This window comes from Elgaria multicarinata, chromosome 19 (assembly GCF_023053635.1).
Source record: "Elgaria multicarinata webbii isolate HBS135686 ecotype San Diego chromosome 19, rElgMul1.1.pri, whole genome shotgun sequence".
NCBI classification, from domain to species: Eukaryota; Metazoa; Chordata; class Lepidosauria; order Squamata; family Anguidae; genus Elgaria; species Elgaria multicarinata.
Window position 1 is genome coordinate 1,209,178 of NC_086189.1, and position 25,950 is coordinate 1,235,127.

At 57.9% G+C, this 25,950-nt stretch overlaps 1 protein-coding gene across 1 annotated transcript in view; it reads right to left on the minus strand.

Moving 5' to 3' along the window:
* Positions 1–2,197: 2,197 nt before the first annotated feature.
* Positions 2,198–25,950, minus strand: part of RABL6 (RAB, member RAS oncogene family like 6) — a 32,637-nt gene continuing 8,884 nt past the window's right edge. The window contains exons 4-15 of the mRNA XM_063144431.1: positions 24,433–24,485; positions 19,779–19,870; positions 18,868–19,008; positions 17,891–17,996; positions 15,339–15,442; positions 12,399–12,751; positions 11,076–11,235; positions 9,912–10,127; positions 8,347–8,686; positions 5,591–5,759; positions 4,896–4,954; positions 2,198–4,167 (exon numbers count right to left, since the gene is read on the minus strand). Coding sequence (XP_063000501.1) covers positions 3,955–4,167; positions 4,896–4,954; positions 5,591–5,759; positions 8,347–8,686; positions 9,912–10,127; positions 11,076–11,235; positions 12,399–12,751; positions 15,339–15,442; positions 17,891–17,996; positions 18,868–19,008; positions 19,779–19,870; positions 24,433–24,485 — 2,006 coding nt within the window. The 3' untranslated portion in view covers positions 2,198–3,954. The remainder of the gene's footprint in view (positions 4,168–4,895; positions 4,955–5,590; positions 5,760–8,346; positions 8,687–9,911; positions 10,128–11,075; positions 11,236–12,398; positions 12,752–15,338; positions 15,443–17,890; positions 17,997–18,867; positions 19,009–19,778; positions 19,871–24,432; positions 24,486–25,950) is intronic.

A 25,950-nucleotide genomic window follows, 5' to 3' on the forward strand; every position in this document is an offset into this window, starting at 1 on the left:
CATCAGAAACCAGGAAACACAGAATGAAATTTAATAGGGATAAATGCCAAGTTCTACATTTAGGGAATAGAAACCAAAGGCACAGTTACAAGATGGGGGACACTTGGCTCAGCAATACTACAAACGAGAAAGATCTTGGAATTGTTGTAGATCACAAGCTGAATAGGAGCCAACAGTGCGATATGGCTGCAAGAAAGGCAAATGCTATTTTGGGCTGCATTAATAGAAGTATAGCTTCCAAATCACGTGAGGTACTGGTTCCTCTCTATTCGGCCCTGGTTAGGCCTCATCTAGAGTATTGTGTCCAGTTCTGGGCTCCACAATTCAAGAAGGATGCAGACAAGCTGGAGCGTGTTCAGAGGGGGGCAACCAGGATGATCAGGGGTCTGGAAACAAAGCCCTATGAAGAGAGACTGAAAGAACTGGGCATGTTTAGCCTGGAGAAGAGAAGATTGAGGGGAGACATGAGAGCACTCTTCAAATACTTGAAAGGTTGTCACACAGAGGAGGGCCAGGATCTCTTCTCGATCCTCCAAGAGTGCAGGACACAGAATAACGGGCTCAAGTTAAAGGAAGCCAGATTCCGGCTGGACATCAGGAAAAACTTCCTGTTAGAGCAGTGCGACGGTGGAATCAGTTACCTAGGGAGGTTGTGGGCTCTCCCACACTAGAGGCCTTCAAGAGGCAGCTGGACAACCATCTGTCGGGGATACTTTAGGGTGGATTCCTGCATTGAGCAGGGGGTTGGACTCGATGGCCTTGTAGGCCCCTTCCAACTCTGCTATTCTATGATTCTATGAAAATGAGGTTTGGAAAATACTTGGGACGTACAACGGGCCAATGATAGCAGCATCCGCCCACCTGCAGCTGCCCAGGTGCCTTGGACTCCAACTCCGACTTCCTGCAGGAGCCTCTGGTGGGAAGCAGAGAACTGGGCCTTGGCCCCAAGCCAGCCGGGCTCAAGACAGCGGCACGTTTGGCCCTGTGGAGGAGGGCGGCCCACCAGAGAGGGCTGTGGGTGAAGAGCTGATCAGCAGCTCAAAGGAAAGGGGCTGTTCTGTCCCGGTCACTCCTGGGCTGCCCCCTCCCTCTCCCCTACTGGCTTCTCCTCCTTCCTCTAGCAACCATCTGCCAGCCTCCGCCTCCGTCTCCCCCCCCCCCTCCAGCACCATCCTTTTAAGTCCTCCCATTTGGGCTCCCCATTCTTTAGCCAGACCCCTCCTGGCTCTTCCCAAATGCTCAACTTCTCTCCCCGCACCCCCTCTCAAACTTGCCCCTCAGCCCTGTCTCTCTCCCATCGATCCAGATTTTCAACTGCTAAGAATACCAGCACCCACCCACCCACCCCGCTCCCAGCCCAAACACATTTCAGTCCCACAGCTGCCTAACACAGCTCAATTCTGCTCCTTCCCAATCGCAACTGACACGCGGTGAGTTTCCTGCTGCACCACCTCATCCATGTCACTTTTCTGGTTATTCAAGAGAGGCTGGGGACACAGCCTCTGCCCCCCTGCCTTTCAGAGGCAGGGAGAGATGGGGGCGGCAGATCACACTGGATGACAAGCATGTCAAGCACTTTTCGCCACACCATGGGGCTGGGGATAATGGGGATTGGAGTCTGACACATCTGGAGGGGAATAGGCTAAGGAAGGCGGGTTTAGTGGGTGCAGGTCCTCATATCCAAGCCCGTGAGCAAAGACACCCTCCCCTCTTTCCCTTAAACTGTAAGCTCCTTGAGGCAGGGCCCTGCCATCCTGGGCTGACACCGAGCACCTCAATGGCAGCATAGGAGCTAAGCAGGGCCCGGCGAGCAAAAAGCCTCACTGCACACATTACTGGGCCATGTACGTAATATCTCCCCATGGGGTGGCATTTGCACTTCAAATGGAGAATTGTGTCACGAGTGTAGCTACCAAGCAGCAATATCTCCTCTGCAAGGGGAGAGAGAGTATACTGCAATGAATGATGAATGCTGTGCAGCTTCCTTGAAAAGAACTGAGGTTGGGGTGAGCATGGAGTACTTCTGCCCTACAACCTCCATCCCCACGCTTTAACAAGTTCAGTCCAACTGAAGTGAGACTGAAGCACGTGGGGCCAAATTAAGAAGCCAGCAGGAATGGGGGGGGGGGGGAAAGGAGGGGGCGAGGTTCCCATAACTGTCCGCCCGTCCCCTACGACAAAAGAAACCACACACAAATAATTGTACAACCGAGAGCTTTATAAGTTGGAATGGAGGAATGCACCAGTGGGGTACTTTTTCCCCCAAAGCAAAAAAAGGAAAGGAAAGGAAAGGAAGCCAGGGAGAACACAACCAGGGCGTTTCGCATGGAACTGGGTCAGGCTCAGTTGGGAGTTTGGTTCCAGAGAAAAGGCTCACAGAAGTGTTGGGAGAGGGGCCATGGGACGCTTCTCCTCTGAGGGGGGGGGCATGGTTCGAGAGGGGGAGGTCCCATGCAGATTCTCCATGCACCCCCCCCTTCACACGAGCAGCGCATAGAACAAGAGACAGGGAGAGGGGATGACACACGGCCCGATGGAATACCTGAGAGGATGAACCGGTTCATGCAGTAAGACCCCGAGATCCGCTGGACAGGCCAACGGTGGTGACAAGTGCATATTCCTCAAACAGGGACAGGGGGACGCAACGCTCCGACCCACGGAGGCAACGCGGAAGAGGGAGCTGCAGCCAAAGGTGAGCATCACTCGGGGGGCCGGGGGGGGGGGGCGAAGGAATGTTAAAGAAGCCCAACTCCAATCCACACACAGCAGCACAAGGGCAGTGGAATGCATGAGAAGGATGAACCAGTTTTCCTTGAGAGAGGTGGGGGCGGGGGGGCAGCGGCACAGCAACGCAAAGGAATGGGGGATCGGCTGAAAAGAAGAGCCCCTGGGAGAAAGACCAGAAGGCATGGTGGGCTGGCAGCTCAACAGGGACGGAGAGCTGGCCGTGGTTTCGCACAGCCCAAACATGCAGCGCTTCAGGGGTGGGGTGGGGTGGGGGGTGGAGGAAGCGGGGGGGCTTCCCAAAACCACACACCAGAAGGCCCCCCGTGTGCCGGGGCAAGAACCGGGAGGGAGCGCTCTTGCTGCGTCCACTGCAGCCCCCGCGGGCCCCATCACAAACATTCCTCCCCACGAGGCCCGGTCCCTGAGAGGCGCTTTGCAGCACAAGGGCTGCTTGCCAGGAGACACAAAAATAAGACACCCCAGGGAGAGGTGTGTGGGCGGGCGAGTGAGCCCCCCCCATTTGCATTCCAATGGGCAACTCTGCCGCTGCTTCCCAAACTGCACAGCAGCTTACAAGGGGGGCCAGGGACCCCTGGGGCCCTCGGAGGGGTCCTTTGCCTCCCCCCCAAAACGACAGCCCGGCTGCAGCACAACACGACAGGCCTCCCCCCTCCCTTGCTGAAACCCTGCCACTCTCCAAAGCTCTCCCCGCAAGCGCACCACTGAGCACGCTGTCCAGTCCGTCAATAACAGCTTCTCTGGTAAAAAAATAGCAAGGATCCATAATTAAACATGGCGACTCCCAGGGCACCACTGCAAACGGTTGCACGGCTCTGGCGAGACACCACTCCGGCTCTGCAGGGTGGGGGGCAGCACCGCCGCCTTCTCCTCCCTGCTCTGCTGAGCCCCAGCAGAGAGGAGGCCAGGCCAGGAACCGGGAGCCCAAGCAGAGAGGAGGCCAGGCCAGGAACCGGGAGCCCCGGAGCAGCCGACAAGCCGGTCCTTAGCCCGCCCGGCCACTCCCCCACCCCACCCCACCCCACCCCGGCTCTGTGGCGATGCTCCGGCCTTCCCCTCCCCCACTGCAGAAGTGCCGCTCTGGGCCCTGGCCAGTCTCTGGAGTGCAAGTGGTCTGGGCGGCAGGGGGAGGCCACGGCAGCTTTGCCCATCTGCCTTCCGCCTCAGTCCAGCAGCCCCCCGCTGGGACGTGGGTGCATCAGGGCGGGGCTACAGTTCCTCATAGTCTCCGCCCCCCTGCTGCTTGCTGGCTCCTGCCCCGCCCCCGAGAAAGGCCTCCAGTTCATCAATCTCCCTGTTCTTCTCTTTGCCTCGCTGCAGCTTCTTCTTCTTCTTCTTCTTCTCCTTCTCGTCTTTGCCATCCTCCTCCTCCTTGCTCTTCTTCGGCTTGCTCTTCTTCTTCACCGCGGCCTTCTCGTCCTCCTGCACGAGGGAAGCCAGAGAGTGTCGACTGGAGAGACTGAAGCCCTTGAAAAAAGTATGGGCAGGACCAAGGCTCCCCCAAGGACGGGGAAGGTTATTTCGAACCCGCTTCACACGGCTATGAGCCCGCCTTGGAACGTGTGCCAGCTGGGCCATGAGAGGGAAACGGGCCTCTCAGGAACCAGTGGGTTGGATTGGGAGACCTAGGCAATGCGGCTAGGAGCAGGCGGGTTCCGTGCAGCTGACCCACCCTGCCAAACAAGGAGATGATGGGAGAAAGAGGGGCGGGGCGGGGCGGGGCGGGGCGGACGGGAGTTCTTCCAATATGGAATCAATCACTGGGTTTCCCACAGATCACAGACTGTCTCCAAGGGAAACAGACCTCTTTCGGGAAGTTAGTGCCCCAGCTGAACCACCTTGTTGAGAAACCCCAGATAAAGCTCAGAGAAACGCTGCTACTACAGAAGGCCGTCCAGCTTCCAACAGGAGGCCGCCTCAGCGCTTCGGCACTCCTTCCGTGGGCGTGCGATTTCACTCGCTTTCCCCTTCCGGCTTCTCAGTGCTGTGGGAAGGTGCTCTCTCCCCTCTATTTTCCTGCTGCTCTTGATTTGTGTCTGGGATTCACTGAGCTGCCCGAGGCAGACGCTCATCCGGTGGCTTTTATGCGCCACTTCAGGAGCGCCGGCTAAGAAGCAGCATCGACATTCCGCGCAAGTGCGGTGACGTACCTCTTTGCTGCTCCTCTTCTTTTTCTTCTTCTTCTCCTTGGAAGATGATTTGTCTTTATCTGCAACCGAGGGGAAGGCCGGTAGAGGCGGGGGGGGGGGGGGGGAGAAGATGGTCCTTAGTGAGTTTGGCCAAGCCAAAAAACAACAGAGCGCATACTGGCATCGTAACCAGTTGGAGAACAAGGAGGCTGCCCCATTGACGGCGGGGGGCCCAGCCACCCTCGCACAAGGAAGCCACAGCTGTCAGCACCGGTGGCCTTGGAATAAAATGGAAAGTCTCCTTTGAGAGGCCCGTCCCCAGGCCCAGGCAGGGCGGAGGCACTCCTAATGGGCCCACTGCTGCTCCTGCAAGCCCTGCCTTGATCCGAAGGAAACCTTCCGAAAAGTCAAACAGAGAGAGAGAGACAACGCTACCGGGGGCTGCGTGCTTTTACGTTGAAGGTCTGCTCCAACTCCCTCCCCTCCATCTTGGGACAGAAAAAACCAGGCAACCTGCTAAGTGCTGGGGAGGAAACAGTCGGCTTTTTCATGAAACTTATTTCATTGGAACATGCAAGTGGGAGGAAAGGTCCTGCATAGCTCGAAAGCTGGCATCTTGCAGTTCAAGCACCCTGCAGTGCCCAGCTCAGCTGGGCTTGCAACAACACGCTTTTGCATTCCACGGGGGGCGTGAAGAGGAGGCTGCCTCTGCTCACCTTCCTCACTGCTGTCTCGGGGACCCGGCTCATCCAGGCCCAAGCCAAACAGGTCTGCCTCATTCTTGGGCTTGAAGGAATGGATCACAGGCTTGGCCGCTTGTGGGGGCTTTGCTGAGCTGTCTTCATCGGAGACCCCGGAGAGGTCCTCTAGCACCGGGAATTCATCCTAGAGACATCAAGGAGCCAAACGTGTCAAGCGCCCTGCCACAGAGTCGGTGTTCTCCCGGGGTGGGGTGGGGAGGGCAGAACGGCCATGGCTCTGCCTGAAGGACCCAAGTGCTGCTAGGAAACATGGGTGGTTTACTTGGTTAAGGTGTAAACCTGTGCAGGTGAGAAAACCAGGCCAGGAGCCTCGATATGCCTGCTCTGCTCTGCTCTGCCTGTCCTTTGGTTCTTGCAAGTGAACTGCACGATGATAGGAGTGGAATGATGCATATGCCTGAATGTTCTGGTATCCCTGAAACTGCTGGATCAGCAAGGAAATGCTTAATTGGAATTTCTAACTGTCAACACCTCTTGATAGAGTAGAAGACGAATAAGCTAGCTTGATAAGGAGGACTGAGCCCATCCAGGTCAATCTGACATTGCCAGAAGAGTGATGGGCCATCTGGGGATAAGGTATAATTTATACACAGATGCTGCTGTGTATAAATATACCGGCTTTTCACACTGCCAGCAGAGAAGTTCTTTGTCCGTAGGACTTTCTCCATACAGCTGTATTACGTTCAATAAAACAGAGTTGCCTTACAGCCTTGGTGGATTTTTATCTTTGACACATGTTTAGGCAGAAAATCCACTTAGGCTGCAAACCTCTGCATGCTTAGAGCCAGTATGGTGTAGCGGTGAAGAGTGTTGGACTGGGGAGATCCGGGTACTACCCCCCACTCAGACATGAAACTCACTGGGTGACTTCAGGGCAGTCTCTGACTCTAAGCCCAGCCTTCCCCACAGGGTTCTTGTGAGGATAAAATGGAGAGGAGGAGGATTATGTATGCCGCCTTGGCTTCCTTGGAGGAAAAAAGGCGGGATAAAAATGCAATGATTGATAGATAGATAAATAAATAAATAAATAAATAAATAGAAGAAGAAAAAAGGTGGGGTGTAAATGCAATTGTCTTTAAAAGTCCTAAAAGTCCTAGCATTCCCCAGGCATGCCCACCCACCCCGTCTAATAAACATGTAGAGGATTTCACCCTTACTTTGTTCCACTTCTGTTTGTGCTTTTATTACCACTTCAGCTGCAGTGGGGAACGAGCACAAGATGAGCATGGCTGGATTGAGCCAAAGGCCGGGACCCCACAAGGGAGCACAAATCGCCCCCTCCCAGTTTGCCGCAGCTGGTACTCGGTGCCTCTAAACATGGAGCTTCCACGCCCATTTGTGCAGCCAGAGGAAACCTGCCACTTCAGACGTGAAGTCTCTACCCAGTGTGACATCCTGGTTGGGTGTCGACACATAGATATCTGTGCTCAGAGCCTCAGCTGCTTCCAGTGGCTCTTGTAAATCCTTCTGAAGAAAAGAAGGCACACCAGCAGGCGCAAGCCGCTGCCGGCACTGCCTTCCTCTGCCTGGCTGAGCCGGAAAAGGACGGCCCTTGGGTGGAAATTGCCAGCCGCAAAGGCAAGACCCTAAAGACAGCAACGGCAAAGATCTCCAGGAGGAGGATCCATTAAGCCACCCGCTGGAAGGGGTCAAGGAGGCCCCCTCAGGTCCTCCTTGGCACGGCCCACCTTCCGTCCAGCCCAGGGCCCGCTCTGCCCTCCTCTTGCTCCCACCACTCTGCAGCCTGGCCAATGCCCGGCCTCGTGGCGCTACCAGAGGAGAGGGAGTCTTGCTCTGCCAAGGGGAAGCGAGCGGCCGCCCTGCAACGTAACCCTCGCAGGCACCCTCTGCCACCCCTCGTCTTCGAGTGGGAGAAGAGCCGTAGCGCCGGGGACTGGGGGAGTGGAGCTTGGCCAGCCCACCGCTTAATTGTAGGCAAATGCAATAGAGAGCAGGCGGTGCTCAAGGAAGAGCCTTGAGAGGCAACGCGCACGGTGCCTGTTGCAAGGCCGGCGGCACCAGCTCTCGGCCCCGGAGTGTAAGAGCTGTGGAAGCCCTGTGCGTGTCGACTGGGCACCCAGCCCAGAGGCAGCCTGCCCCAGAAGACCGCAGGGGAGAGGGGCTACACAGGCCCTGTTTGGGCTTCCTGGAGGCCGCTGGTTTGCCAACCAGGCCAGGGCCCTGGAGAACACGGTAGCTGGCAGCACCTTCCGAGGCAAGGGAGAAAGAGCTGCTGCCCGGCGTGCATTTGCAAAGAGACAGCCCAGGGCAAAGCGATTCCGGAGGCAGCTGAAGGCTCTGCCTGAAGAAGCACCGGTTGGCCAGAGGGAAGGGGGCTGCTTGCGCCTGGGCAAACCCCACACTGCGGCACTTCAAAGGAAACGGGGCCCGGAGCTCTGAAATCCACAGGAGGTAAACATGCCCAAATCACCTAGATCAGATATAAAATACGCAGGACACAGAATCCAGCTTTTGTCAGCCCACAACTAAAAAACGAATCTGGCATGAAGTGCTGGGGCCCCAGTCTCCTGTTACCCTTTCATGTTATGATGCAAAAAGGCAGAGCTCTGGGCCTGGGGCCTGGCCAACGGGAAGGAGCCCCATGGCCTCGACATGCCTTACGAGGCGAGGACGGACCTTTCAGAAGCGGGGGGCTGCCTGGGCCTGCGCTCAGTGGGCCTGCCTGCCCAAACGGGCTTCCGGAGACTTACAGCTCTCTTCCTCTGGCTGTCCGACTCCTCGCTTTCGAAGTCTGGGTCGTCCATGACGAAGGAAAGCATCTGGGTGGCGACGGGCCCCTCTGGGTCACTCTCCGACTCCTCTGGCTTCTCCCCCTCCTGCTTGGAAGCAGAGGGCTTGCTCGGGGGGGCGGCTTTGGGGGGGCGGGCTGCCGCCACCGCTGCCACGGAGACCACCTGTGGGGGGGCAGCGGCGGCAGCGGCAGGGAGCTTGGCGCTGCCGTTTTGCTCAAACCCGAGAGGGGCAGGGAAGCCAGCGGGAGGGCCCAGGCCACCTGCGGGCTGGTGGGCTTTCGAGGCCTTTTTGGAAGATCTAGAAAAGGAGGAAAGGAAAATGGGCACCTCAGAGCTGCTCCATCTTCAGCCTGCTTTCCTCTCCCCAACTCAGAAAACAGGAAGGTGGAGGCGTTTGCGCTGCAGAGGAGCCCACGTGGGCAGCCGGTGCGGAAGGTGGAGACGGGCAGCCTCGTCCCTTTAGGAAAGGGCAGGAGGCAGGCATTTCACCCTTTCATTTTCTGTTGTTTTGAAACCCATTATTGCATTTTAAAAAAATGTTTACACTGCTGTTTAGTAAAAGTTTTCCGTTATGTTTCATCATGGGAAGTACAGATCTCGAGGAAAGCACAAGGGGGGGGCACTTGCCTGCCCCAAAATGGAAGAGAAAATATTCTCAGGTGCCAGGAAAAAAACCACTTTTATTACACCCAATGTGTAACAAAAGTACAAAAAGTAATCAAATAAAGGACAAGGGAAAATCCTTAGTGGCTGCTTATCTTTCTCCAAACGTGTCGCAAAGAACCCTTCCAATTCTTGTCTTAAAATACTAAACAAGGAAGAAAAATACTTTCTGAAACACGTTGGGTATAATACAAGTTTCCCAGAGGCACCTGAGAGTATTTTCTCGCCTGTTTAGAGGCAGCATAGTATGTAATAAATAAATAAATAAAAAATAAGGAAGCCCCAGTCCTTACGGCGGCTCAGATCAGCTCGGAAGATGGAGAAACACCCTTTGTGGGCAGCACCTCTGGCGATTCCCCTCCCTGGGTTTGGGGGCGAGGGGCGGGGCGAGGGGCGGGGCCTGGCACCGCTCAGCTCCAACCAATCAGCATTCAGATGCCACACCAAGCCATGCTTGCACAGCCCACACGCCACGGTTCGTTTTACATCCAAAGCTGCTTCAGCTGACAAGCCAGGATTCACGAGGGGCCGCCGAACTGGGATATCCGTTTGAAACCGGCTTGCCAGCTGGACTGTGCACTGACAGTGACTCGCTCCGACTGCATCTGCGAACCACCGGCAAGCCCCAGTTAGGGCCCCCACTCAGGCAGGGAGACGAGAGCGGGCTCCAGTAGCTGCGTCAGCCGAAGAAGGAAGGGAGCAGCCCTCAACAATGGCTCGCCTGTTGCGCCTGTGGAAGCGGAAAGGCCAAGGAGGGCTCCTACCTCCAGGGAGCACACGCCAGCGGCCCCGCTCCCCACCGCCAGCCCCGGAGGAAGGGACAAGGCCCGGAAAGCGCCAGCACCCAGCAGCCCTTGTACCGCTTTGCCTCTGGCTCCGAGCCAAGGCCTCCATCCGCCACGAGGGTGAACCTGGACTGTCCCTCCTCCTCCTCCTCCTCTTCGCTCGAGAGGGTGATGTTTTTGCTCGGGACCAGCTCTGCTGCCGCAGGGGCCTCGCTGGCCACGCGGTCGTCCACATCCAGGTCATCTTGGAAGCCAGCCACAAGGGGGTTCCCCCCAGGGGCATCCCGGTCACTGAATGGAATACAAATGGGGCAAGTCACGGCTTGTGGGGAGGGGGCGGGGGAGCCCAAGCGTGGCCAAGGGACCTTTAAAATGTGCAAAACCAACAGTATCTCTGCACGTTGCAGAAAGAGGAATTTGGTGGTGGTGGTGGTGGTGGTGGTGGGGAGTAGGCATGTTCCAGGCCAGGTGTGGAGCCAGTATTGGGGAGCCGAGTATCGGGGAGCAATCCCTGCCCAACGTGGAAACAAGTGGGGGCCCTGCTCGCGGCCCTGGACCTGTGCCTGAGCAACGGGCAAGCAGCTTGTCAGCAATCCTGATGGGAGAATCCCAGGGCTGCCCAGGAGACACCTGGAGAGCTGCCAGGCGGGGGACCTGCCTCCTCCTCCTCCTCCTCCTCCTCTCATCCAGCTCACACCAAAGGCAGGATCCAGCACCCTGAGAAGTTGCATCTCCTTGCAGGGGGTTCTCCCAAAGGAAGCTCCCAGCCTCTCATGGCTGCCAAGCAGAGCAAACTAGGTCAGCTCCAAGGACGGGGCCTGGATGCCAAGGCTACCCCCCCCCCCGGCATCCTGCTTGGAAGCAGCGGAACACGTGCGGGAGGGGGGAATCAGTGCCATGGCACAAACCAGATCTGACAGGGCAGAAGGAGCGCCGGCTGGAGGCACCGAAGGCTGGGCGGCCAGGAGGGGGAGGGGCGCAAGCGTGAGCCCGCTGGAGGGGAGAGGGGACCGGGCGGCGTCACCTCCTGGCCCCAGAAGGAAAGGGCTGGCCCTGAAGAGGAACATGGGGAGCTGGCGCTCGCTGCAGCTCCTGAAGGGGAAGGCAGAGATCCTGCCCCACCCTCTCAAGCGCAGCTCTTCCTTGTGAGGAGAAGTGGAGCACATGCGCCCAAGAACATGGGCGTGGCGGAGAAGCCGGGCCGGGCACCGAGGCCTCCGCCGGCGCCGCTCTCCTCACCTGTCGCTGTCGGCATGGCCCTTGGCGGCCGGCCTCCCCTTGCCTCTCTGTGGGGCAGGGTCCTCCAAGAAGCTGCCGTCCAGGCTGTCTTCGGGGACAAAGTCCTCCACGCTCTGCACTTTCGGAGGAACATCCACAGGTGGGGCGGCAACCGTGGGATCTGCGGCAGGAGGAGCGGTGCCCGTCAGCAGGGAGTAGGCCTCCTAGCGCCCTCGCCCCTGGCTTGACCGCCTGCCCAGCGCTCCATTCCCGCAGGAGGCAGCACCCGCGGCTCCACGTGGCGCTGAGCCCAGAAACCAGCGGCATCCCTTCTCAAGGGGGGGGGGGATGGCAGGCAGGGCGACACCTTCTACCCCCCCCCACTCCAGCCCTCGCCTGACGGAGCATGCTCCCAAGAGCCAGCTGAACAGGCGGAGAGAGGAACTGGACTCTCCCAAGCTTCAGGGCAGGGGAAGGCACCCTCAAGATGCTTTGGACTACAATCCCCATCAGCCCCAGCCAGCACGGCCAATCATCAAGGATGCTGGGAGTAGCAGTCGAAAATATTTGGCGAGCACGGGTTGGGGAAGGTTGTGTTAGAACGACCAGTGTGCCAGGGCCCCCCCCCGGCCCACACGTGCCCCCCCCTGCCCCGGCCAGCCTTTCCTGCAGCCCCCACAGCTGGATCTGCGCTGAAATTCAGCAGTGGAGCAGGAAAAAGGAGCGGAGGCCCCCGGCCCCCGTGCTCTCAAGAGACCAATCTGCACTTCGCTGCTGAAATGCGGCTGCACGGCTCCCCCCCAAAAGGGGCGTTTTTAAAAGAAAACCTGCCCTTCTTTGCAGCTGTGCCACCAAATTCCAGTGGCACGTGGAGTGGTGCTGGGGGGCAGGTGTGCAGTAGGTTCCACGAGGGAAACTGGGCCCCAGAAGTTGCCCAGCCCTGCATTCCACTAACTCCGCCAGAGGCTGGCCTTGGAGCCCATGGCCGTGTTTCAGCCAGCGAGCAGCACCTCCGCAGTTCCATGGATTAAACTATGGAACTCGCTTCCACAAGACGGAGTGATGATGGCCGCCAATTTGGATGGCCTTAAAAGGGCGCTGGATAAATTCCTGGAGGAAGAAAAGGCGATCCATGGCTCTGTGTTCCCCCAGGATTAGAGGCAGTAAGCCTGTGTGCCCCATGTCCTGCTTGTGGCGTTCCCATTACCCACTGTGGGAACAGAGGGCCGGACTAGATGGGCCGTGGTCTGATCCAGCATCGGCACAGGCAAGCATCCAAAGGGCAGATGTCAGCCAATGTCACAGGCAAAAGAGAAGAAGAACCGAGGAGCCGGGAGCACTCACCTGGCGGGGCAGGGGGCGCCTCGGGAGCAGGTGACGTCCCAAAGAGCCGAGAGATGATGCTGCGCTTCTGGGCCGGCGGGGCTGGGGCAGGCACGGTGGGGCTGCTGGCCACCGGGGGCTCAGGCAGAAGCACCGGCGGCTGAGGCACGAGGGCTTCCGGGGCCGCGGCTGGGTTGCCCGCGCTCGGCTGGGCCAAGGGGAGTGGCGGCTGGGGGGTGCCGGGGCTGGAGCTCCCAGAAGTGTTGCCCGCGGGAACCATCGGGGACTGGGAGCCCGAGGAGGGGCTCTGCCCGTTGGCAGCCAGAGGGGAGGCGGCCGGCCCTCGGCTGCGAGCCTCCATCATTTCAAGGAAGCTGTTGGGGCAGAGAGGGAAGGGGGGGGGAGAAATAGCATCAGAGCAGTGCCCCCCTCCCCAAAGTCAAGGAAGGGCTGGAATTATTGTTCTAAATTTAAATCTAAATTTAAATCTAAATCTAAATTTGCAGATGACACAAAATTGGGTGGGCTAACTAATACCCTGGAAGACAGAAACAAACTTCAAAGTGGTCTTGATAGGCTGGAGTGCTGGGCTGAAAACAACAGGATGAAATTTAATAGGGATAAATGCCAAGTTCTACATTTAGGAAATAGAAACCAAATGCACAGTTACAGGATGGGGGATACTTGGCTCAGCAATGCTCTTCATAGGGCTTTGTTTCCAGACCCCTGATCATCCTGGTTGCCCTCCTCTGAACACGCTCCAGTTTTTCTGCATCAGCAATACTACAAACGAGAAGGATCTTGGAATTGTTGTAGATCGCAAGCTGAATAGGAGCCAGCAGTGCGATATGGCTGCAAGAAAGGCAAATACTATTTTGAGCTGTATTAATAGAAGTATAGCTTCCAAATCACGTGAGGTACTGGTTCCTCTCTATCTGGCCCTGGTTAGGCCTCATCTAGAGTATTGTGTCCAGTTCTGGGCTCCACAATTCAAGAAGGACGCAGACAAGCTGGAGCGTGTTCAGAGAAGGGCAACCAGGATGATCAGGGGTCTGGAAACAAAGCCCTATGAAGAGAGACTGAAAGAACTGGGCATGCTTAGCCTGGAGAAGAGAAGATGGAGGGGAGACATGAGAGCACTCTTCAAATACTTGAAAGGCTGTCACACAGAGGAGGGCCAGGATCGCTTCTCGATCCTCCAAGAGTGCAGGACACAGAATAACAGGCTCAAGTTAAAGGAAGCCAGATTCCAGCTGGACATCAGGAAAAACTTCCTGACTGTTAGAGCAGTGTGACAATGGAATCAGTTACCTAGGGAGGTTGTGGGCTCTCCCACACTAGAGGCCTTCAAGAGGCAGCTGGACAAGCATCTGTCAGGGATGCTTTAGGGTGGATTCCTGCATTGAGCAGGGGGTTGGACTAGATGGCCTTGTAGGCCCCTTCCAACTCTGCTATTCTATGATTCTATGATTCTATGAATTCATCATCACAGCAGCCTTGGCAATTAAGCCACGTAAGGCAGCAGGAGCCCACATGGACTGTTTGATAGGTGCGCCTGCCTGGACAACTTCATATTGGTCATTTATAATGGTGGGGGGGAGGCAACTTTCCTAACACCCCCCAATGTGCCCCCCTGAAGCCAATTCTCTCTTGTCTCAGGCAAACGGTGGGGGCTGGGAAGCCTGAGTGGCAGGAAGGTCTTCTTTCCCCGCGAGGCCTCCTCCTCTTCCTCCTCCCACCAGCATCAGACTCTCATGGGATCCTCATGCCAAGGCAGCACCACTAGGGGCGCTCAAGGAGAAAACGTGTAAGGCGCACCCCGGAGACGCACCAGCAGAAGCACCTTCTCACATTCCTTTACACTGGTGACCTACCACCCCAAGACAAGGACTGAGGGCGGGCACACATGTGTGAACGAAGAAAGCCCTGTGGAGCTGTGATGGCAGCCCAGGGTGGAAGGGCCGGCCCTTGGCTCCCCTCCACCCCCAAACTCTGATCAAATGCCCACAAGGGCTACATGCATGGAAAGATCTCACAACACTTGGGAGAAACACGCTATGAATGGCTACTAGTCATGATGGCTGTATTGGAGGGGGTAGGCTTCTCAGTGCCAGCTGCTGGGGAACATGGGCAAGAGGGTGCTGAGGCACTCCTGCCCTGCCCTTGGGGCCACTGTGGGGACAGAAGGAGGGGCTGGAGAGCCCTGTAGTTTGACCCGCCACGCCTCTTCTTGTGTTCTCAGGACTTCAGGAAGGGGAACGAGGGCTGGTCCATTCTCCAACCCGAAGCTGGTTGGTCAGCCTCTTCCCAGGGAATGCTGGGAAATGCAGTTGGAGAGAAGGGATTGACGCAGGAGCCGACAGCAAAGCCATCTCTTTCCCCTGCTGCCAGCCGGGCCCCCGGTTCAGGACTCCTGCCTGCCTGCCTGCCTGCCTGCCTGCCAGGAGAGCCCGCCTTCCTCTGGGGCACTATAAGCCCCAGGGCCACTCCAACTCACAGCAAACTCAGTGCTTCCAGGCAGATAGAAATGCAGCCCAAACCAAGGAACAGGGCAGAGGGAGGGATCACTCAGGTTTGCAGAGCATCCCCCCAAAAGGTCTACAGCAGGACCCTAAAAGGGGGTGGCCCCTACCAAACAGTCCAGCAAGGACAGAACCTGTTCAACGCTCACAATGAACCATGTGACACCTTGAACAGGAGCACCTCCATTAGGGGGTGGGGTACTGCAGCATTTTGTTGCAGATTCAACTGTTCTTTCTAATCTACAATTCCCAGGATTCCTGGGTGGGAGGGAGGGGAGGGGAGGGGAGCTGCCCCAATAGCGTTTAAAAACTCTGGTGGTGTTAAGTTTGCAGTGAAGATGTGGCAGGAGGCTCTCCGAGGGGGAGCAGTCACCAAGAACGCCGCCTCCCCTGCGTGCAGCACACCGGCGGCTTCACAGAGAGCGCTCAACAGACGTACATTTCGTAGTTCTGGTCTTCCGTCTCCTGCTGCACAGAGAGCTCCTCCAGCGTTGCGTCGATGTCCAGCTGATTCGTCTCCAGCTGCCGCAGCAACGTCTCCCGCTACAGAAGAGGGAGAGAGACGAAGATCGGGATGGGTCACGGTGTAACAGATCTCTCCCGGGGAGGCTTGGATGCGGCCAGATCCGGTGTCGGCACTCCAGGCCAAGGGCCATGAATTAAATAGTAGCCTGAGCGGAGCAAAATCGAAAGGAGGCGTCTGGGGGAAGGGGCATCCTCATGTATGCAGGTCAGAGCGCTCAGTCGGAAAAAAATGGGGAACTGTTTAACTAAAACAACACAATTTTAAGAGTTTTTCAAACATAGGGCCAGGAGTGGCACAGACTCATACAAAGGGGGATTTTAGATTGGAAATTCACACACACACACCCCTCTCTCTCTCTCTCTCTCTCTCTCTCTCTCTCACACACACACACACACACACACACACACACACAGGGAGACAGAGAGAGACCAGAAAAACTAAATTCTGCAACCTTTGGGAGAGGAATTTCCCTTATTTTATACTGCTACTGTAAACCACGCTGAGAGTTCCCTGGAACCGCAGCCCCCTCCCCTCCCCTCTCCCCGGCACTGCCTCGCTGCTTGGAAGCAGAGAGACGCTCAGGGGCCTCCTCCCACTCCGCGATGCACAGCACAGGGAGCACGAGGAGGAGGCAGCCTGGGCTGGGCTGGGCCGGGCTGACGCCACCTCCCGCAAGGGGCTGGGGGCTCCGGAGGGGGCCATTTCTGCCTCGCCGCTCAGCCCTCATCTCTGCACCCCGACAGAAGGGGTGCAGGGGAACCCAAGCGCGCCCTTTTCAATGGAGGAACATAGATAAGGAAGGTCGGCTGCTAAGTACTTTTCCCCAAAGGGCTGCTCGGCCAGCCTCAGGGCACGTTTCAGCCTCCGTTTGGGCAATGAAACATGCATGAGCGCAAGAGAAGAACATGTAACTCAAGGCTTATAAGAACATCCCCAAGGGCTTTAGTGAAGCCCAACATGTAAACACAGAGGAACCTGGCCCAGGACCACCAAGGCCCTGACCCCACCACAGAAGTGCAGAATACGGTGGTGGGAGCCGAGCTCAGCTTCTTGAGGATGGCATAGGGAGGGCGCCAGGTGGGGAAGGCTGGTACAGAGACTGGCCCAACCTCGGAGATGTCTATGGAAGGAGGAGGTCAGCGGCAAGGAACCAACCCAGAGGCCCAGAGGCTCCGAGGAAGGGCCTTCCAAGCACAGAGGCAGCTGTCACGCCGCAAAGCCAGGCACAGAACGGCCGCGGGGAGGCGGGTTTTACTCAACTATAGGTGGCTTTGGGTGGCGGGGGAGAGAAGGGAGCCGCGCCTTTCCCAGCCCTTCTTCCCCTTCTGCCTCAGCAGCCGTTAACGGCAAACCTCCAGTGCAGAATCCTGCTTTCCCAAGAACCTTAGCATTTTGGAAAATAAATTTCCAGTACTTACGGAGGCAAATCTCAAAAGCCAGAGAAGGGGCTGAATAAGATTCGGCGGCTGGAGACAGGGGGCCACCTGCTTCCCATGACGAGTAGAACCGGAATGAACCACGGCCTTCCCGTAATGACCAGCCGTGGTCGACCTTGTTTCTTTTGGAAATCTACTTTTAATGTGTTTTTATTCTTAGTTCATTTGTCCACCGCTCCAAAATTCTGAATGGAGAGTGGTACATAAATATTGTAAATAAATAAATACGGACGGTGGAAGCAATGAAGAGAAATTGTGCAGATTTGCAGGGTTTTACGGCACAGCCCCAAACTCAAGTGAGCTCTGCTCCCATCCACAGCTCTGCGGCACAGAGCGATGGGGTCAACAACAGCCTGGTTTCCAGCCACAAAACTGGAAGCAGAACTTGACTTTGGAGGCAGGGGTGGGGTCCTGCCAGATGTCGAATTTTGCTTTTATTCCAGTGCAGCTGTAGACAACAGCATTCGCATTCAGAACAGGAGCCTCAGAAATGGAAACGGCTGCTGACGAGGGCGAGACGCCTGCCCCTGCCCTGACCCCCACGCCTGCTGCAACGTATGACCCTTCAAAGCCTTAGGGCCAGGTTAGGGCCTCCTTCCACATGCGCCTGCTCTAAGAACACCCTCAGGGGTCCTTCTCCGTGAGCCCCTGCCAAAGGAAGTGAGACAGGGGGCTACCAGGAGGACGAGGGCCTTCTCTGCTGTGGAATGAGCTCCCTAAGGAGGTTCGCCTGGCACCTATGTTGTACTCCTTTTGGCACCAGGTGAAGACCTTTTTATTATCCCAGGATTTTAGCATCCACGTTTTTTAACTCTGCTGCTTTAAATATTTATTTTAAATCTCTACATTGCTGCTCAGTTTTATTCTGGTTATATTTTTATACTGTGGTTTCAAGCTTCCATATTTTATATTTTACTCTGTACCTCATGGTTTAATTTCTGTAAACCACCCAAAAAGCTTGAGCTATTGGGCGGTACAGCAATGAAATGAATAAGGAAATAAAAATAAAGGTGGCTGAGCAGTTCTTACCTGCAGCTGCAAGAAGGGGATGTTGAAGAACTTGTGCAGGTACTTGAGCCCAAAGCTGTTCTTCATGGAAGACTCGGCGTAGCGAAAATATGAAGAGCCCGGAGGCCTGTTCAGAACCAAAAGGGGAAGAGAGAAGAAAACGGCGCGTGAGAAGCGCACGGAAGGCGGCGGTGAGGGGAGCGGCATTCACGGATCTCTGAGTAAGCGCACGGCTAAGAACAGCGCACACACACCAGGGCCAAGGCTGCAATCGAGGCTGACGGATCAGCTCGCCAAGGGGCTGATTATGCCACTCACAGCTCTTCCAAGGGGAAAATGAGTATGCTGAACCCTTCGGAGAAGTTGGCATCCAGCTGCTTAACTGAGCTAGGCTGCGAAGAGCAGAGGACGGCTGCCTGGCCATCCACAAGGCGTAACGAAGGGAGGGAGGGAGGGATGCATCTTTATGGGGGCGGTGAGCCCAACGCCGGCGCACTCTGCTTTCACCAGTAAAATGGCCCCCTCCGATTCACTTATGGCAGCCTCCTCCAACCAGGCACTCTCCAGAGGTGTTGGATCACAACTCGCAGCAGCCCCCAGCCAGCTGCTGCGAGTTGTGATCCAACATCTGGGGAGCGCTCGGTTGGAGAAGGCTGACTTCTAGGATTCACAGCCATCTCAGCCAGTCAAGAAGAGTTAGAGGAAATTGTGGCTCAATGGAACAGCCACGCTCAGGCGCATCGAGTCCCTGAATGGTGGGAGATTTCCACAGACCCTTCTTCCAGGGCCTTGCAGCCACTTCAGGGAGAACTGAGGAGCTTGGAGGGCTCCGGGGAAAGGCAGCTATTCAACAATACGCACAAGTCAGGGGGTCCACAAGCGAAGGGCGGAAGGCAGCTTGCAGACTGTACTTCTGCACTGCCTTTCTGAAGCCAGCCAGGACAGGCAGCACAGCCACACGCCCGCAGCCGCCTCCCCCGCAGCGCCGTGGCTCTCACCGGTTGAGGTTGTCGATGAACTCCCGCACGTCGTCCGGCAGGATCACCCGGTGTTCGCCCATGTCCCGGTAGTTCCCGAGAACACACACCGGAACGTGGGTCGGCACTTTAGGAAGTTCTCTCAGGATGTAGTTGAAGGTCCTTGACAGAACAAAAAGCACCAGGGGAGTTTGAACCAGGGAGCCCTTGCCCCCACGAAGGAGGGCCTTCTGAGCAGAGACCTCCGTGACCCCCAGAAGACACTCCAAGAGGGGCCCATCCCCTCAGCGAGGCCTGGGCATTTCAGGGGGCAACGGCAGCAGTGGGGCCACAGTGCACAAACTACGGCTTCAAGCTGCCCTCTTGGCCTTTCCCCTTCCAGCCAGGACTTTTGTGGGGGGCTTCAGGGGCTTTATGGACCTCTTTGGGATGCATTGTGTGTCACTGCCCAATTAAAGAAATCTTAGTCCGTTATGTGAGTGCTTTGCCAACTAGTTCATCTATATTTGTATACATTTCTAAATGAATAAAGCAGTTCCAAAAAATGCTGTTTTTAAAAGGATGCACATACATGTTACTCCACGTATACATACATACATACACGTCACACCAAGCACATAGTCTTAGGAGAGGGCCCCCCACCCAGAAGATGGTATATAACACCTTTGGGATATTACTTGTATTTTTAAAAAGGCACGCTATTTGTTTTTTAAAAAAATGCTGCCCCTTTAATTAGGGGCACGTGCTTAATTGACTGAAAAGTACTATCTATTAATGCAACTAAACATTGCCGCCACCGTTCTATTAGAAGGCAGAACTTTTCCTTTTCCTGGGGCAGTTTCCCTTTTAGGAGCACCGGCTGAGCACGCAGCTCGCTTGCTTTGGAATCAACCCACGTAAACGGGCAAAGTCAAGATCCAAGTTTCTCCTACCACTGCTTGGTGATATCAAACATCATCACGACGCCATTGCAGTTTTTATACACATCCAGGAACTCTGCATCCAGCGCCATCTCCGACTCTGCCTGGGGACGGGAGAAGGACAGAACCTAGGACTGGGCTCAGAACCGGAGGAGCAGAACCTCCCCACCTGGGAGCAAAGGGCTGAGCCAGCACGGCCCCAGTAACTGTACAAGCCGGCCCCGATGCGTTTACCTTCGTTTGTAACCTTCCTGCAGGCTGCCGTATTCGGTTTCTTTGACTACAATGTGTTTTTGTCTTGTATACTCTACAGAAGGGCAGCTTTGAACATCCCCTCCTCAAAAGTAGGGGAAAAGGCATCCAGAGCAAGCCGGACGTTTTCATCCACAGCAAAACCATCAGACTCAAGTCCAAGACCCAGAACAAGGAGACCGCTGGGTTTGGGAACTCTGCAAGTTCCACCGGGCGAGCTCCCACTTTGCCTTTTTAGAGACACAAAGGGCCTCTCTTGCCTTCAGCTGCAGACCTGAGTAGGAGTCCTATTAATTCAGGAGATCTGCAAATGTTAGCACAGCTATGAAATCAAGAGAGCAAGTGAGGCTTTTTAACCCCCTCTGATGGGAAGGAACCGACCGAAAGAACTTTATGGGGCAGTTCAGTCAATGCCACCAAGGCAGCTTGGCTGACATCTTGTTTCCCAGGATGCTTTGCTCTCCAACCCAAACTCCACAGGGCTGCCTCTCACTCAAGCTGCTTAACACAACTGGTAGCATCGAGCGGGAAAGGCTTTCTGGCTACAGACCAATTGCTAAAACAGACCCCTCGCTTTTAGCTCATGTTCGGCTCAGCCAGAAAGGGCAGCGCACAAAAGGGGATCTTCAGTCCTTGGATTTTAAAATGGCATGGTTGGATTTTGAGTTCTTGGCACTGCTGCTGGCTTTTACACAGGTTTTTACTTTAGTTTTATTCTATTCTAAACTTAAGGTTTTGATATGGTTTTACGGTTTTAAATTTTGTTTCATGAACCACCCAGAAAGCTTTGGCTATTGAGGAGCAAAGAAATATAATAAAGAAAATAAAGAAAACACTCAGCCAAAGCAATCATGTGGTCTCTTGCCACTTATCTCCCCCAGTGCTGTGAAGATAAAGGGCAGAACCACAGCTGAGAATGGAAATGCGGCCCTGCAGCCAAGGCTTATTTATTAGGCCTGTGGCAACTGGGAAAAATCAGGCCGGTATGCAGCCCCAAATCACCAGTCAGAGGGCTTGAGCACACTCCTGGGTTGGAATGCCCTCCTTCCCCCTCCTCGCTCCTGGCCTGGCCTGGCCTGCTCTGCCCCTCCCTTCCCTCTCCTCCTCCTGGGCTGCCCTCCCCCCTTCCCTCTCCTCACTCCTGGCCTGGCCTGCCCCCCTTCCCTCTCCTCGCTCCTGACCTGGGCTGCCCTCCCCCCTTGCCTCTCCTCGCTCCTGGGCTGCCCTCCCCACTTCCCTCTCCTCGCTCCTGACCTGGGCTGCCCTCCCCCCTTGCCTCTCCTCGCTCCTGGGCTGCCCTCCCCACTTCTCTCCTCACTCCTGGCCTGGCCTCCCCCCATTCCCTCTCCTCGCTCCTGGCCTGGCCTCCCCCCATTCCCTCTCCTAGCTCCTGGGCTGCCCTCCCCACTTCCCTCTCCTCGCTCCTGACCTGGGCTGCCCCTCCCTTCCCTCTCCTCGCTCCTGGGCTGCCCTCCCCACTTCTCTCCTCACTCCTGGCCTGGCCTCCCCCCATTCCCTCTCCTCGCTCCTGGGCTGCCCTCCCCCCTTCCCTCTCCTCCTCCTGGGCTGCCCTCCCCACTTCCCTCTCCTCGCTCCTGGCCTGCCCTGCCCCTCCCTTCCCTCTCCTCGCTCCTGACCTGGGCTGCCCCCCCTTCCCTCTCCTCGCTCCTGGCCTGGCCTCCCCCCCTTCCCTCTCCTCACTCCTGGGCTGGGCTGGCCTGCCCCCCTTCCCTCTCCTCACTCCTGGCCTGGCCTGCCCCCCTTCCCTCTTCTCGCTCCTGGGCTGGCCTGCCCCCCTTCCCTCTCCTCGCTCCTGGGCTGGCCTCCCCCCCTTCCCTCTCCTCAGCTGGCCTCCCCCCCTTCCCTCTCCTCGCTCCTGGCCTGGCCTCCCCCCCTTCCCTCTCCTCACTCCTGGGCTGGGCTGGCCTGCCCCCCTTCCCTCTCCTCGGCTGGCCTGCCCCTCCCTTCCCTCTCCTCGCTCCTGGGCTGGCCTCCCTGCCTTCCCTCTCCTCGCTCCTGGGCTGGCCTCCCTGCCTTCCCTCTCCTCGCTCCTGGCCTGGCCTGCCCCCCTTCCCTCTTCTCGCTCCTGGGCTGGCCTGCCCCCCTTCCCTCTCCTCGCTCCTGGGCTGGCCTGCCCCCCTTCCCTCTCCTCTCTCCTGGGCTGGCCTCCCCCCCTTCCCTCTCCTCTCTCCTGGGCTGGCCTGCCCCTCCCTTCCCTCTCCTCGCTCCTGGGCTGGGCTGGCCTCCCCCCCTTCCCTCTCCTCACTCCTGGGCTGGGCTGGCCTGCCCCCTTCCCTCTCCTCGCTCCTGGGCTGGCCTGCCCCCCTTCCCTCTCCTCGCTCCTGGCCTGGCCTCCCCCCCTTCCCTCTCCTCACTCCTGGCCTGGCCTGCCCCCCTTCCCTCTCCTCGCTCCTGACCTGGGCTGCCCTCCCCCCTTGCCTCTCCTCGCTCCTGACCTGGGCTGCCCTCCCCCCTTGCCTCTCCTCGCTCCTGGGCTGCCCTCCCCACTTCCCTCTCCTCGCTCCTGACCTGGGCTGCCCTCCCCCCTTGCCTCTCCTCGCTCCTGGGCTGCCCTCCCCACTTCTCTCCTCACTCCTGGCCTGGCCTCCCCCCATTCCCTCTCCTCGCTCCTGGCCTGGCCTCCCCCCATTCCCTCTCCTAGCTCCTGGGCTGCCCTCCCCACTTCCCTCTCCTCGCTCCTGACCTGGGCTGCCCCTCCCTTCCCTCTCCTCGCTCCTGGGCTGCCCTCCCCACTTCTCTCCTCACTCCTGGCCTGGCCTCCCCCCATTCCCTCTCCTCGCTCCTGGGCTGCCCTCCCCCCTTCCCTCTCCTCCTCCTGGGCTGCCCTCCCCACTTCCCTCTCCTCGCTCCTGGCCTGCCCTGCCCCTCCCTTCCCTCTCCTCGCTCCTGACCTGGGCTGCCCCCCCTTCCCTCTCCTCGCTCCTGGCCTGGCCTCCCCCCCTTCCCTCTCCTCACTCCTGGGCTGGGCTGGCCTGCCCCCCTTCCCTCTCCTCACTCCTGGCCTGGCCTGCCCCCCTTCCCTCTTCTCGCTCCTGGGCTGGCCTGCCCCCCTTCCCTCTCCTCGCTCCTGGGCTGGCCTCCCCCCCCTTCCCTCTCCTCGCTCCTGGGCTGGCCTCCCCCCCTTCCCTCTCCTCAGCTGGCCTCCCCCCCTTCCCTCTCCTCACTCCTGGGCTGGGCTGGCCTGCCCCCCTTCCCTCTCCTCGGCTGGCCTGCCCCTCCCTTCCCTCTCCTCGGCTGGCCTGCCCCTCCCTTCCCTCTCCTCGCTCCTGGGCTGGCCTCCCTGCCTTCCCTCTCCTCGCTCCTGGGCTGGCCTCCCTGCCTTCCCTCTCCTCGCTCCTGGCCTGGCCTGCCCCCCTTCCCTCTTCTCGCTCCTGGGCTGGCCTGCCCCCCTTCCCTCTCCTCGCTCCTGGGCTGGCCTGCCCCCCTTCCCTCTCCTCTCTCCTGGGCTGGCCTCCCCCCCTTCCCTCTCCTCTCTCCTGGGCTGGCCTGCCCCTCCCTTCCCTCTCCTCGCTCCTGGGCTGGGCTGGCCTGCCCCCCTTCCCTCTCCTCACTCCTGGGCTGGCCTGCCCCTCCCTTCCCTCTCCTCGCTCCTGGGCTGGCCTGCCCCTCCCTTCCCTCTCCTCGCTCCTGGGCTGGCCTGCCCCCCTTCCCTCTGCTCCTGGGCTGGCCTGCCCCCCTTCCCTCTCCTCTCTCCTGGGCTGGCCTGCCCCCCTTCCCTCTCCTCTCTCCTGGGCTGGGCTGGCCTGCCCCCCTTCCCTCTCCTCGCTCCTGGGCTGGCCTCCCCCCCTTCCCTCTCCTCTCTCCTGGGCTGGCCTGCCCCTCCCTTCCCTCTCCTCGCTCCTGGGCTGGCCTCCCCCCCTTCCCTCTCCTCTCTCCTGGGCTGGCCTGCCCCTCCCTTCCCTCTCCTCGCTCCTGGGCTGCCCTCCCCCCCTTCCCTCTCCTCACTCCTGGGCTGGGCTGGCCTGCCCCCCTTCCCTCTCCTCAGCTGGCCTCCCCCCCTTCCCTCTCCTCGCTCCTGGCCTGGCCTCCCCCCCTTCCCTCTCCTCACTCCTGGGCTGGGCTGGCCTGCCCCCCTTCCCTCTCCTCGCTCCTGGCCTGGCCTGCCCCCCTTCCCTCTTCTCGCTCCTGGGCTGGCCTGCCCCCTTCCCTCTTCTCGCTCCTGGGCTGGCCTGCCCCCCTTCCCTCTCCTCGCTCCTGGGCTGGCCTGCCCCCTTCCCTCTCCTTGCTGCTGGTCCCTTGCCCGCCTCCTCCCTCTCCTCCCACAAATCCCGCTGTCATCACTTGTCATCCCAGTGGAACCCAGACCAGCGAGCTTCACTGGGGCAGAGACAGGCCCACTGCGTCCACCGAAGGGAGAGCTAACCAGGGAGCACGGATGTGATGGACGCCTCACCTCCTGGGGGTCATTCTCCAGTTTCAAGCCATCCCCTCGTTTTTTGCACTTGCCTATTGAAAGAAGGAATAAGAGAGCGCTGTAGACAACGTCAAATTAACAATGAGGTAGACTCCTTAGAGGGTCCACAACATGCAATGCTCGTTCCCCAACCTTATTCCCCTTGCAATCAAAGCTCAAAGAAGAAGTCCAGGCACGCCGTCAGAAACAAGGAACATGACAGGTTGGCTTTCCGTTGCAGCTGGAGGCCAGGCAGCTCCTCTGAGCAAGCCCCAGGCAGTTGCCTAGGCAAGCACAGGAGAGCTGGCGGTGGCAACAGCAACAGGAGTCAGGCACTCACAGATCGCTGCCCCGAGCAGCAGGAAAGCAGAAGCTACAGGACGGCATTCAGACAGGTTGTGACAGGGTGGCCTCTGGCTGCTGCATTGGGAGCAACATTTCTCACATCCAAACTCAAGGCAGGAGTTGGAGGATGAGCTTCAGCATGTGAAAGCCAGACGGTCTCAGGCAGAGTGGAGATAAAATGGCAAAGGATAGCAGGAGCCATGTGTGCCTCCCATGTCCAAAATCCTGCCCCAATGCCACCCCAAAGGCACAGGAAGCACGTGCTGCCCAAGTGAAGGGCGCCTGCAGGTGATCTGCCAAGGACAACTTCCCCAGTGGCATCCACGTGAGTTCCTGCTCAAGCCGGGGATTTGAACCCAGGTCCTCCAAACGCCCAGGGCTATTCACATGCTACGTTTTTAGCAAGCGATCCTTATCCTGCGTGCTGAAGGTGTGACATCGACGCGTGAGCAAATGAGATGGGCATACGCTGCAGGGGATGCCTGACTCGCCCAGCTTCCTGCTGCCCACCCAGTCATGGGAGGAAGCTTGCTTCTTCCTGGAGTCACGCACAGCCCAGCTTTAAGGGAAGCTCGTCACTGTGCCGTCATGGCGCGTGGTGGATGTGGGGGAGGGGAGGTAATCTGGACTGTAAAAACAGCAGGAGGGTCAAGGAACTGTGCCAAGGAGGGCCCACAGCTCAGTGGCAGAGAAACATATTGCGCCCACAAAGTCCCAGGTTCTTTCTCTAGCATCTCCAAGGGCAGGACTGGGGAACACCCCCCCTCTCTCTCTGCCCAAAGTCAACGGACCAACGGACGTGCCCTGTAAAAGACAGCTCAACTCATTCACAGAGGTGCATGCCCAGCTGACCGCTGGCAACCCTGCACAGACCCGATCAGGCTTTGCGGGGGCTCACCCAGCTTTGTCCACACTACGCCACCTCTGTTACACCTGTCCCCATGAGCTAGAAACTTACAAAGCCCAAAATTCCCAGCACGCTAAATTCCATGCTCGATGCACACTACACACACAGCAAAGGGAGCGCTCTTCCAAGACCTGCCACCACGCAGCCTCCATTCCTCTGAGTGGAACTCGCGCTGCAGAAGCCCGCTTGAAGTGAATGGACTTTTTATGGCGGCAGCAGGAGGTCGCGCTGCTATAAGATGCCGGCTAAAGAACATGAGTTTGCAA